This window comes from Haliotis rufescens, unplaced genomic scaffold (genome assembly GCF_023055435.1).
Source record: "Haliotis rufescens isolate VD_foot unplaced genomic scaffold, xgHalRufe1.0.p SCAF_17, whole genome shotgun sequence".
NCBI classification, from domain to species: Eukaryota; Metazoa; Mollusca; class Gastropoda; order Lepetellida; family Haliotidae; genus Haliotis; species Haliotis rufescens.
In genome coordinates, this window is record NW_025963857.1 from 25727268 (window position 1) to 25741575 (window position 14308).

Below are 14308 nucleotides of genomic sequence, written 5' to 3' on the forward strand. Positions count from 1 at the left end.
TGCCCAGCATCACCTTCATGAGGGATGGTCAGGTAGCCTTGTGGTTAAAGCGTTAGCTTGCCACACCGAAGACCTGGGTTTCGATTCCCGACATGGGTACAATGTGTGAAGCCCATTTGTGGTGTCCCCGGACGTGATACTGCTGGAATATTGCTAAAAGCGGCGTAAAACCTCACTCACTCACTCACCTTGATGATGTGTTGGGTTCTGTTCAGGGTGACGTTAAACCAAACTCTCTTATTTTGACAATGTGTTTCTACAGGGACTGGAAGATGCTGTAGTGTACGAAGCTTGCGTGGACCAATCGGGGCTCTCCATTTCCATTGAGGAGTAGGTTGTCATGGTAACAAGTTTGCGGGATACATGTTGACTTTCAATGAGTGAGATTTGCCTCCATGTCTGAAAAGAAGAAGCTGAAGAAAAGTGCACAAACTCAAACTCATCCCAGGAACAAGATGAACTTTAAAGTTTTAAAGTTATGGAAAGGATCTCATTTAATGGGTAAATCAACAATTAGTATATACAGTTGATCAAAACTTTGAATGCATTGATTGTTTAATCTGTTGTTGTATGTGAGGAAAATAATATTTGTCTGTTAGCTACATCAGACATTATGCATGGTTGTTTGTTAAACTTACATCAAAATTAAGTTTGTCCCAAAATTATTTAATTCTCTTTAAGTTTATTTTATTCTTCTGTATTCTGTAAAATAATTGATTTTTCCAAGTTGGATTCATCAGTGTGTGAGGGACAGAAATAGCTGGCTCTCATTTACACTTGAACTGAAGGTGTATCAAATGATGCATGTGTGGAGTTGTCTCACTTAGGAATACCAGGATCCTATGATTGTGGGTTTGAATCACGGATCGCCTGGATTATTTTTCTAGTGTTGTCAGCACCATACCCATCCTTGTGGGTTTCACCATCTTAGACCTACATGACTTTGGGCTTTCCTGTCCCATCAACTGACACACGGTTATATAACCGATATTCTGTTCAAAGAGGCGTTAAACCAAACTCACCTTGATGGAGGATGGTATTAAGGACTCAAGTGTGTACTTATTATGGAGATGTTGATTTTGAAACCTCAGGTGATTTTTAGCACTTAAGCAACTTGTTTATGAACTTTCCTGACCCCAGGTCATGTCATGTCTTCACGCGATGTTTCATGTGATGTTTTGAGTGACTGGACGTCAGTGTTGAACCTTTAGTTCTCAGGTAGACATTTATATCAACCTAATTTTGGTTACTTTATGTGAGAGAGAGGATTACACAACAGGTCAGTCTTCATGTTGGTGAAATTATGTGGTAAAACCTTTGAGTGTGGTATGGTTGTCATGTTAATTAGGCTTAAAAAATAAAAGATTTGGTTTTCAGGCAATGACTTTTGAAAATGTAGTGCGGGATGGCGGTGTTTTTTTGTGTGTTTTTTTTAAGACTAGTATGTAACCAAATAAACAGTTGTGTACCATCAACCTTAGAAAGGGTCTTCCAACATAAACAGGCATACAAACTTCAATTGCCACCATGGCCATAACACGAGATGCGCAGTAAAGCAGTGGGTATGTAAAGGGAAGTAACTGCGTGCTATATTGGATTGCATTGTTTTTAAGTATTAGGATTTTTTTTAAAATTTTAAATTGAAATAAAAACAAAATGTGCGGCAGACTTTATGATGATATGCCTGAGAACCAAGACTATTGTTTTTTTAGCCTTAGGTATTTATAGTTTTAGGAGTGGCTGTGATGATTTTAGTTGGAGAATTGTTAAGGATATGGGAAAACGACTTTTGGGCACTCTAGATTTACTTACTTAAGAAATGAGAAAAAGATTAAACATTCTTTGTGAAAGTTACGGCTGTGTTATAACAACTCTAAGTTTTGTGATCAGGTTGAAGTGTTTCAGAAACTCATATGTTTGAGTTTAGAGGAATAGATTCCTAATATTTGAACATTCTTTCTCCCAAACTGTACAAGCACCAGTACGAACATTGGTATCAAATCATAGACTTAATCAACGTTAGTTTTTCTGTTGAAAATTGAAAATTCAACTTATTTTTGACATACTGGAATATATCATAAGTCCATAACTTGCAAGTTAAAATATGGACCCAAAAATCTAATTGTCAGTCACATATACAGATTTTTGTAAGTGATTTTAACATTTTCATTGCCAAATAGTGTCCTCTCTACTTCGTCCATTGTTGATACAGCAACATTGGGTCCACCTGCTCCATCCCAGGGTGACATCATCGATACCCTCCTGGTTCCATTGCTGCCATGAGCAGGGGACACCATTGGTGCCCTGCTGGTATCACCGCTGCCATCACTGTAGTAGTCGCAGACATTAGACAAGTTTTTTATATTTTTTCACTCCAACCCAAAATGTTGTGACATGTATGTTTTTGTGCTTTTCCGTGGGAAGGTCATTGTAGTGAATTGTAAAAAGATTTTTGACAGATGGAAGTTATAAAGAATGTTTACTTGTTTACAGTTTTGTCTCTAATTGCAGACTAACAGCAAAGCTCCTCTTATTTTCTCACTCTTGTAATGACAGGATACTTGAATTGAATAGAATTTCAATTTGACAAACAAAATGTGAAAATTAAGGCACTTAGCTTAGAATGCTCAGGCGATTTAGTCCCAGTAATTTCGTCATGTTAGAGGTGACTAACTTGGATCAGCTCAGGATAAGTTGATTGGACATAACCCAGAATATCAAGCACTAGGTCATGCCCTATTGTGTACAGGCCGCTATGGTATAGCCTTAATAAAATGTGTGGACATTACCCAGAATATCAAACACTAGGTCATGCCCTATTGTGTACAGACTGCTGTGGTATAACCTTAATAAAGTGTGTGGACATTACTCTGAATATCAAGCCTGAGGTTATGCTCTATTGTGTACAGACTTGTATGGTATAGCCTTAATAAAGTGTGTAGACATTACTCAGAATGTCAAGCACTAGGTCATGCCCTATTGTGTACAGACTTGTATGGTATAGCCTTAATAAAATGTGTGGACATTACCCAGAATATCAAACACTAGGTCATGCCTTATTGTGTACAGACTGCTGTGGTATAACCTTAATAAAGTGTGTGGACATTACTCAGAATATCAAACACTAGGTCATGCCCTATTGTGTACAGACTTGTATGGTAGAGCCTTAATAAAGTGTGTGGACAATACCCAGAATATCAAACACTAGGTCATGCCCTATTGTGTACAGACTGCTGTGGTATAACCTTAATAAAGTGTGTGGACATTACTCAGAATATCAAACACTAGGTCATGCCCTATTGTGTACAGACTTGTATGGTAGAGCCTTAATAAAGTGTGTGGACATTACCCAGAATATCAAACACTAGGTCATGCCCTATTGTGTACAGACTTGTATGGTAGAGCCTTAATAAAGTGTGTGGACAATACCCAGAATATCAAACACTAGGTCATGCCCTATTGTGTACAGACTGCTGTGGTATAACCTTAATAAAGTGTGTTGACATTACTCCGAATATCAAGCCTGAGGTTATGCTCTATTGTGTACAGGCTTGTATGGTATAGCCTTAATAAAGTGTGTGGACATTACTCAGAATGTCAAGCACTAGGTCATGCCCTATTGTGTACAGACTTGTATGGTATAGCCTTAATAAAATGTGTGGACATTACACAGAATATCAAACAATAGGTCATGCCCTATTGTGTACAGACTTGTATGGTATAGCCTTAATAAAGTGTGTTGACATTACTCAGAATATCAAACACTAGGTCATGCCCTATTGTGTACAAACTTGTATGGTATAGCCCTAATAAAATGTGTTGACATTACTCAGAATATCAAACACTAGGTCATGCCCTATTGTGTACAGACTTGTATGGTATAGCCTTAATAAAATGTGTTGACATTACTCAGAATTTTCGTCCCTCCCCCCCCCCCCCCAGCCCCCCCACCCCCACCCCCACCCCCCCGTCCGTCATGGTGGTGCTCTTTTCCTGAGAAGATCTTGAAAACAGTACAATATTTCTCCAACAAACATGGCCCATAGATAGGTCTCGTGATAAACTTGTGCCTTTTAGTAGGTTGGGATTTTAATTATATTATTTTACGAGTTTCCATTGCAACAATTTTGACTGAGACTGAAAATGGCGGTAGTGCTTATTTCCAGAGAAGATCTTAAAAATCGTTAAAACTTCTTGCCTTGCACACATCTAGACATGTCATATTGGCTGTGGGTATGAGTACCGTATTTTCTTGAGTATAGTGCGCACCCATGTATAATGCGCACCCCCCTCTAGCGGGTTCAATATTTAGGAAAAAAAGAAATTTGAATATTATGCATGTATTCCATGCTTGTAAATGCAGCAACACTAGCTCCACATGCTCCATCCAAGGGTAATATCATCGCTGCCCTCAATGTTTTTAACTATACATACTTTGTATAAAATATATATTGGTCAAGATTTAATCCACAAAAGAACAGATTTGTGAATAACTGAGCTTGTCACAAGAAGTCAGTTGAGAAGATGTGAACGTGATATCAAGCCTTAATGCAAGTATGTGTAATTACATAAATGTGCCTCATGTTTGTTTGTTTGTTTGTTTGTGGAGTAGAGTATATTGATGAAGAAAACTATTTAAGTATCTACAGCGATGTAGTTTGAAGGTTATTATGAGTGTTTCAACCTACTCAAAACATTAACGGGGCACGGGTGGCCCAGTCGTCTGAGGCACCGCGAATCACTGTGCAGGGTTGCATCCCTTGGGCACAGCAGAAACTTATGATTGTGGCTTCGAATCACGGTTCGCCCTGATTATGTTTCTAGGTTTGTCAGCACCATACCTGTGCTCGTGTTATTGGGTTATTGCCTCACAAAGCAATATTCCAGCTATATGACGGCGGTCTGTAAATAATCGAGTCTGGACCAGACAATCTAGTGATTGACAAGATGAGCATCGATCCACGCAATTGGGATCGATGGCATGCATCAACTAAGTCAGCGATCCTGACCACCCGATCCAATTAGTCGTCTCTTACGACAAGCATAGTCGCCTTTTACGGCAAGAGTGGGTTGCTCCCATTTAAAGGACACACGTTGCTAAGAAACGAGGATAAACTGAACCACTTGAATGAAGGTAAAATTTTATGTACGGGATTCCTTCTGTGTCAGGATATATATCTGTATGTCATGTATACCTCTGGTTATACCCACTGCAGTAGGGTATTTGTTTTGCTGTTGACAATGTGTGCAATAATGATCCTGTTGTAAGATGTATAGATCATCATCCTCCTTGAGAACACACAATTTTTTATTTTTTTTACGTTAGGTAAAATAACCACTTCAATACAGTGTCGTAGCCTCTTTATGTCTCATTAGACAAAACTAGACAAAAACCTCCAAGCAAGACTCCAATACTTTGGCAAGTCTAGACTTTCTTGGTTTCAGGTCTGAATGAAGCAACTTTGGACTCAGTTCTATTATATGCTGAAAGAGAAGTAAGCTAAAAAAAAATTAAAATCATTTCAGAGACGATATGGGGGCACGGGTAATCCAGTCATCTAAAGCGCTGTGATTCGCTGTGCAGGGTTGCGTCCCTTGGGCACGCCAGAAACCTATGATTGTGGGTTCGAATTTGGTTTGCCCCGATTATGTTTCTAGTTTTGTCAGCACCATACCCGTGCTCGTGGGTTTCACCAAAGTGGTAAACATCTGAGACCTGTATCACTTTTGGCTTTCCTTCCACATTAAGCTGACACGCGCCGTGATGTAACTGGAATAATGTTGAAAGTGGCGTTAAACCCAACACACTCACTCACTCAGAGACGATATGTTAGTCGAGACAAATCTTTTTTAGATTAATTTGACGAGGCTGAAAGAAATGCTTACAAGAGAGGCTTGAAATCTGGCAAAATATTTGACAACATTTGCATAGTGTGTTGTGCCTTGAGCTAAAAATGATACACCCCTTTCCATACCATTTTTATGACCAGTTATTACATGTGAAGAGGTTTTATCATTGCTCCCTGGATAATGATTGATCAATATTTCACAACATATCTGATTCAGGTGATGTTTCAAACTGCTGAGTTTTGCATTACATTATTGTAAACTTGACTCAAGGAACTATTTTAGCATTATGTGTTGTGTTGTAAATATATTGGCAAGGAATAAAGTGATATTTCTATATATGATGTTATTTCCTTGTTTACTCATTCATCATTGCTTGTTTATTCCTCTGTTTATTAATGAATGTAAATATGTATTAAGTTTATAGTTAATAGAATTGGAATTCTGAACGCCAAAAGTGGCCTTAAGATCAGTCATTTCAAAATCTACTGTTTGAGAAAAACTGGGAACCCGTCTTTCTGCGTAAGTAGCATTGTGTTCAGACCAGTCTAGTATAGCTTAATCTCAGCCAATAGGAAGAGTCGTTACATGTCCAGTAGGACAGTTGTGCAGCAGCTCAACATGTGACTCACCCTCTATAAGCTGGGCCCCGTCTCCAATATCACAATATGGCGCAAGTTGCCGACGCGCATAGGGAGCCGGGAACCAGCTTACACCCTCTATTGACCTGGGACCCGTTCCACAAAGCGATCTTAGCGCTACGACTGTCGTAAGCCTATGTTAAAAGTATGGGAGTTATGATCATCTTACCGTTTAGATCGCTTTGTGGAACAGGGCCCTGAAAGGAGGATGTTTTGAAAAGGAGGAAGTAGTCTCTATTTGTGGAGCTATAAATTCCCCTCGTCCACACACACGGACGCACGCACCTAAAACTAAAACTTCATTGTTTGTATGTTGTTTAACGCCGCACTCAGCAATATCCCAGCTGTATGACGGAAGTGTGTAAATAAACAAGTATGGACCAGACAATCCAGTGATTGACATCATGAGCATCGATCCACGGTCCCAATTGCGATACGATGACATGCATCAACCAAGTCACTGAGCCTGACCACCTGATCCCGTTAGTTGCCTCTTACGATAAGCATATAGTCGCCTGTTACGGCAAGCATGGGTTGCTGAAGATCTATTCTACCCCGGGTCTTCACGGGTCGGATGTAGCGTTGCTGTACACAACAGTCATATAGTTCTTGACAAGCCCTCCTGGACAGTGAACTTGTAACAATAATTCATGCACTGGTTCAGTTTAATCTTGACGAGACGGCCTCACGCAATACAGCTGTTTTCCTGTTTGCCAGTCGTGATGAATAGGGACGGTGAATAGATAGATAGATCATACAATGTGCACGAACTGAGGCAGCGTGTTGTAAAGGCAATACCAGTCCTGTGCGTTCACCATCCCAGCACCAGTTTAAACTGCTGTGAAAGACTTTTATTTTATGCGTCAACTGTTCCCTCTAAGAGCGGATAGGGCGAAAAGTCAATATGACAATATTACTTCATTACTTTAAATGAAAACAAAAGTATTTCTGTTTGTTTGGTTACTTCATAACTGATAAATTGATCATTTTAGATTAATGTTTTGTGAGCAGTGCTATGGCTCTATTTATGCTCACCACATATACTAATGAACATATAATGACCTACCCTTTATATACTAATTGATTATATACTGATGGAAATTAATAAGGGAACACTTAGTTATAGACACAGTAGAATGATATGCTATCATGGGTTCCCAGCCTTGTCTACCAATACGCCTTGGAAACAATGCACACAAACACCTTTCAACGTTTGATTCGGACGTGTTGAATGTGTATGCGCGCTATTTCAAATATACTGACATGTAAAACTTATTTTCCCATATGTTTCACTGATTCCTTGTCCGTTTCCATCAGTATATATGATCGGCCTTTTCTGAACTGTCCATTGATGTATAGTACAGGTAGAAACACGTGTAGTTAATCCGACATGAAAGACGATATAAGCATTAATCTGATATTAATTTACACACTTATATCAATTCAGATTTGGATGATAGCACTTGACGGAAATGAAGTGAAGAAAATAAAAGAAGAAGAAAAAAGTAAAAATAACGATACTAAAATTGCTCTAAAGGATTTCAACATTTATAAATATGCAACAGAATAATAAATCTTGAGAATTTAATCAAGAGTTAAAGCTGAATTTGGAGAACGAAGACGAGCTTTTAAGATAATTAGGGAAGGCTGAATTGCCGAACGTTACTCCAACCATGAAGATCCGGGGAAGAATAGGTATTCGATCAGCAACCCATGCTTGTCGTAAGAGGCGACTAACGGGATCGGGTGGTCAGGCTCGCTGACTTGGTTGAAGCATGTCATCGATCCCAATTGCGTGGATCGATGCTCATGATGTCAATCACTGGATTGTCTGGTCCAGACTCGATTATTTACATACCGCCGTCATATAGCTGGAATATTGCTGAGTGCGGCGTTAAACAACAAACAAACAAATAAATCCAACCAAGACTATCTTTGATTTGTATAAATTTCGAAATGTTTTTTGTAGGCTTTATCTTAATGAAATACTCATTACATCGATCTGAAAATAGCTCCATGTTGCCTGATTTATGCGGCCGTGAATCTCAGCCTGAGTGTGTAAATCATAAAACTGCAAAATTCACGGGGATTCATATAAAAAACCATAGTGGACAAAATACTAGCCCAGCTGCACATGTCTAAACTCATGGTATGTGCATATGCAAAAAATCTGCATTCAGAAAATTCAATTAAACTGAAAAAATGTTTTTTCATTGTCATTATTTTAATATATATTTATTATCTGGTACATTACAAAAAAGCTGCTAAAGCATTACAAATGGACTGAATTTTAAAAACTATTTAATTTTCAAACTGTAATAGATTTTGAACTGGTGTCTGTTTCTGTTACTTTAACATATTCATTATATGTTAGTACATAAAGGATATGGAACTTTCAACTTTTACTAAATTATCAGAGATTAAGCTCAACGGATTTGAAATTAGCCCTAAACTGAATGTTAACACAGTCCTCGGGATACAAGTTTTCTTGCACTTTACGTAAAGGGGCGAGTGGTGGCGAAGGTGCATCAAGGTTTACATTAACCAATCATCTCATTCGGTAAAACTCGCGTCATTCCGTGACCCAATTGTGTGACATTTGAAAAGAGGAAATGCAGACTTAAAAATGAAAAGTGACAGATTGCGTAAAAAAACTGTCAAATGTCTACAATAGACAGAGAATCAGCAACAGAAAACAATGAGAGCGTAACCAAAAACTAATAATAATAATAATACACATCTAGAACATTCTATATTAGAGCTGTAAGTTGTGAAGGGGGGCTATACATGTTTGTGTGCTGGCTGATGCCCTGAACGAGGCCGTAGGTTGTAGCAATCTGGATGATGTTGTGAAGGGGTTTACGTGTTCTGTCGATGAAATATCCCTTCCAATCCGCTAAACTGTGTGGACTGCAAACTGTTTTAGTTGAACAGCTAAGCGATTCCGATGTGTCGAAAGACTATCTCAAAACGTAATCACGACAGTCATAAACGGACAGGGCAAATTCTTTATGCAGCTATTGAGACTGGTGTGCTGGAATATGTCATGAAAGAAGCCGTAAGTTTTGGGTATCTGGGCAATGTTGTGAAGGGGGATTTATATGTTGGTGTGATGGGTGATGGCTGATGTCCTGAAAGAGGCCATAGGATGCGGAGAACTGACTGATGTTGTGACGGGGGCTATAGATGCAGGATGTCCATGTCCACACGTTCTGCCACAGAATACGAATGCAGCACGTGTTCTATTGCTGAACGTCTGTGATCTGTTGTAGAACGCGTGTGTTCTCTCCTGGGAGAAGCCCATGCACATTAGCAGAGATTATGTGCTGAATTTTGTTCGACAAATTTAAATTCGACCATCATATTTGTGTTTTCTGAATATTTATTTTTGAGAAGAAGAGAGGCTGGTAGATTGGTATGTCAAACAGAAAATGTGTATAAGAAGGGTTATATTTTGAGTTTGATGAATAATAAATAGTTTATAAACATGGCATATACTTTGTGTTAATAATAACCCATATGTAGCCTGACTAAACACAACAAGAAACATTACTGAAATACAGCTCGATCATTGCTAATACATGGAAATCACTTACTTGCATTACGGGACATTTACGTGTATCAGAACACTGGCATTCTGATGGCTAATTATAGCTGGATCTTTTATGGGTGCTATGGAACATATACGGTCTGTTTGCTGTATTTGGCGCTACAATTTCCAATGATCTGAGGTGTGTCTGTGGTAAGTATCCATCTAGGAATACTTTTGTTTCATATTCGATACTTACCTAAAATTGTGTAATATTTCGGCGATATATTCATATGCTGATCGCATGCGAAGTAAAACCGGCAACTTACGAAACGCATAGCAGACGACATATTACTCGCCATTTTGACCGTCATTTCTGCCATTGTTCCACACGCATGATTCACAAATTATGAGATGAAATTCCAATCCAAATTGCAATTGTGACTATTTGAACGTTTCCGTTTATTTGAATGATGTTCAAATATAATGAATGTATATTTCAGGTTCTATATGAAACGCCTGAAAGTGCGAAGCGGGCTACATGCAACAAATTTCTGAACATCTAAATTTGGGATCCGAGGGCATGATCAGCATGCATCGACAATGCATCGAATTCAGCAGAGTAGGGTAAGTATGTAATGAACAAAAAGAACTAAACCTTCACAGGACATGTTTTTGGCTATTTTATGTGAAATATTTTAGTGAAACAATCTTTCTGTATCAGGGTGCATTGCAGATAATCAGTACCATCCATGGAAATTATTGCACAAGGCACACGCCTAGGCTAAGGAGGAAGAGAAACAAGGTTTTGCAGATCACTTGTGTATATTTGTGTCTAATCTTTATCCAAGTAAGTGGTTACTTTGTTAGTCAAATGACATTTTTGGCAAAACATTTTACAACCTATAAATAATGAAACAAATGTCACGATAATCTTGCGTTTACTAACGAACATTTGTTAGAATGTCTTATGTAATATGTACGAGTTTGATAACTACATGACTATGACCAAATAAATGTTTTGTGTTGTAGGATGTTGCGGAGTCATATTTGACTTGAACTTTCCTGAAGTATGCAATGGTCATGTCGCTGTCACGAACATCGTCCTTGGGGATATATACCCACAAAAAACATCTGCGAAGTACATGCGCTTCTTGAAAGACTTGAAACTTAAGTTATCTTAAGTATGGAAGTATGCTTCAATTTGCTTCTCGACAGTTTGTAATGTTTCGTGAAGAACTATGACTCATATATTAAAGTGACTTGAATATCCATGATCATCACAAATAAATATAATAAAGAATTCATGGTTGCAGTTCAGAATTTCGTCCGTGTGATTTTATGCTAGAGAATATTCATGGTTCAAATTCTCACCCCTTGAAAAACGTCGGGTAGATTGTATTCGACACACACGATGAGTTGTCATTTCAGTACTGTGGAAGTACGTGTCCGAGAACGTGTAGTGTTCTGAATCTCGGTCCAGAACATTTTACAGGCGTTCTAAAAGTGTTACATCGTCAGAACACGCTGAAGCGTTCTAATATGTTTGTAGAACACTCCTGTTCTGGGTCAAGAACATCAACGTTCAGAATATTTTCAGAACATATGGACGTGTTACATCCATGTGTTCTGTCTAGTGTTCAGAAGTGGAACACTTGGGTTTGGAGTGCAATATGATGCTAAAAGAGGCATTAAAAGACCCTGTGTCGACCAGTCGTCTGGTGTATTTATTGAAGGGAGCTTAACAACTTGGACTCCTAAAACTAGTTTTGACAGCAGGAGCTGAAGATGGTATGATGACTGATGCATTGACTGCTGCTGCCTCAAGAGGATTTCCAGGAGCTATGTTGTCGCAGAAAGTTAGTGTCCCACAAGATGCCTGCAGTCGTGGACTGCTAACAGATGCAGGAAAGAAAGTCTCTTGGCACATGAGCTGAAACAGGTTGGTGAATGTGGCCACTTTAGAAGTGTGGTATATGCCCAGGTGGGATGCCCCAAGTGTGCCTGCTATTTGTGATGCAGCTCCAGTGGACATGGTTTCATCCAGACCAAGACAACCAAGACACACACGCACGCGCGCGCGCACACACACACACACACACAGACACACACACACACAGATGACCAAGACATACAGGACACAGAAGCAAATGTAGCCTCGTTTCTTGCCCAGGTGAGAAACGGAACAGTGGAATTAGATGATCTTGTGTGTGAAACTGTGGTAGTACAAGGAAGATATCTTCAGCACCATGTATAGAAACACGGAGATACTAAGAATACACTGAGAGACGATGCTTTTAATATATAATGAGGACATACACATGCGTTACAAGGTATGAAGTTGTTGTTATCGAGTTGTGACGGTCAATCCAAAACCTGTAAAAACCTAAGGAAATTGATAAATACTATTCAAGTTTAATGCATTTCAAATTTTCATTTCACTTCATTTTTCACAAAAATCATGTAGTGTTATGGTCACTATCATAGAATATAATGACATCAGACATATTTTATCACATTCAACAAGTTCGTTTACTGCCAGTAGAAACTGGATCTACATATCTTTGGATCGCACAGGATTGCGGCAATATATCCAATATTATACAATTTTGTAAGCAAAGATGTAAACACGTAGAGATTCAGACTTGACATGCTAAGAGTATTTCTTCATCATTTCTTATCCATTATTCTCCATATACGACTTTACTCGAACCAGAGATATATAATATGGAGTTATGGCTGATGAAGATCTCATCCGCATATTATGTAATTCATACGTCTGAGCCATAAGTTTGGTATTCAACAATTTCGATATAAATGATAAAGTCAATACTGATTTATTTTAGTGAAATAAATGTAATCATAATGTAATTGAAGATGAATACCAATTCAGATTAGTTTGTCCATTTTATATGGAAAACGGGAAGCTCTGCATCCCAAGCTACAATTACGTGTATCCACCACGAGCAAAAAATGTTTAGCTTATCAAACATAATACTTATATTTGAAAAGAAATATGCCTGCACACTGTTTCCTAAATATTGTATTGAGATACTACAACATTTGTCCCTCCTGTCCATATGTAAAAGATTTATCTCATGTTTTGTACTCTTGGCCAGGTGATACCGAATAAACGTCGTTATAAATGTGATCTTCTTTCTTTTTTCTTTTTTCTCTCAGAAAGTGATGTGTTAGAGTATCCCTTTTATTTGTTTAACCAGAAGAAGGTTTTTGTTTTATGTGGCAACAATAAATGTAATAACATTATTTTTTTTAATATTTCTGTATTATATTACTATATGTACTATATTCCCCGAACTTTGATACCAGTCATCATCATTTTAAAGCTAATCGATCGTACACATGTACTTGAACATTTTTAAATAGCTGTGGAAAATGACCAACAAAATGGATGTTTTCCGTTGGGTGTAGCAATGGATGTACAGTAAACTACGGTTATAACGAACTCAAAGGGGCGACTAATTTTAGTTCGTTATAACCGTAGTTCGTTATGAGCATATATACAGCATCTATACAGAAAGTGGCCGGGACAAAAAAAAAACAGTTCGTTATATCCGTCTGTTCGTTATAAGCGTGTTCGTTATAAACGTAGTTTACTGTACTGTATAAGGGCCAGTCATCATGCTATTCCTGACTACGTGTGTAAAATAGGTCTTCGAAATAATGTGTCACTTTCATCTCTAACAGCCAACTGCTAACAGCCCTATCTAACACAACAACAAGGGACACGCACCGTATAGCACGGGTGGTGAGGACTAGAGGGTTATATGTATAAGAATGTTTATGAATAGCGCCCCAGGTACCGTGTATACATGTGGGTGGGTTGCCAAATATAGGTCACTATATAGTCCCTTGATAAGTCATGTACAACGACAGCGCCAGCTTAACCTAGACCAATCAGATATAACCTTAAATTAAGCCCCGGAAAAACAAATATGGGCAATGAGGATATTTATAGCTGTCGCTGGTTTAACCTCAACCTTGGATCGGCTAGAATTTTCCTATAGTCATGTAGTCACACTGATTAAGATTCGCTGATTAAGCTTCATCTGGTTAATGTAACATCTTAATATTTAATTATGTACATGTATATTTATAATAAATGTACGTACCAACAATTTAAGTCCAATAATTCGAACCACACTTACCCCAGTTAAATCGGCACGTTTACTGTGTTTGCTGTATTATTGTAATAGAATAAAAGACAGAATTATCTACGTCTCATGATAGAAATATGTAGCTACAAAAAGCACATTCAGTGCAACAAGTG

General features: G+C 38.3%; 1 protein-coding gene and 1 long non-coding RNA gene across 6 annotated transcripts in view; both read left to right on the forward strand.

Annotated features, from left to right (window-relative positions):
- LOC124113137 (L-fucose kinase-like) overlaps positions 1–3521 on the forward strand; it is an 85991-nt gene extending 82470 nt beyond the window's left edge. For all 5 annotated transcript variants that reach the window (XM_048397800.1, XM_048397802.1, XM_046473376.2 and 2 more), the window contains one exon: positions 263–3521. In XM_048397800.1, coding sequence (XP_048253757.1) covers positions 263–334 — 72 coding nt within the window. In that variant the 3' untranslated portion in view covers positions 335–3521. The remainder of the gene's footprint in view (positions 1–262) is intronic.
- A 5759-nt stretch (positions 3522–9280) lies between these two features.
- Positions 9281–11354, forward strand: LOC125381090. The gene is made up of 3 exons (XR_007221692.1): positions 9281–10644; positions 10742–10867; positions 11050–11354. It is a non-coding gene; the product is annotated as an uncharacterized LOC125381090 (long non-coding RNA).
- Positions 11355–14308: the final 2954 nt, after the last annotated feature.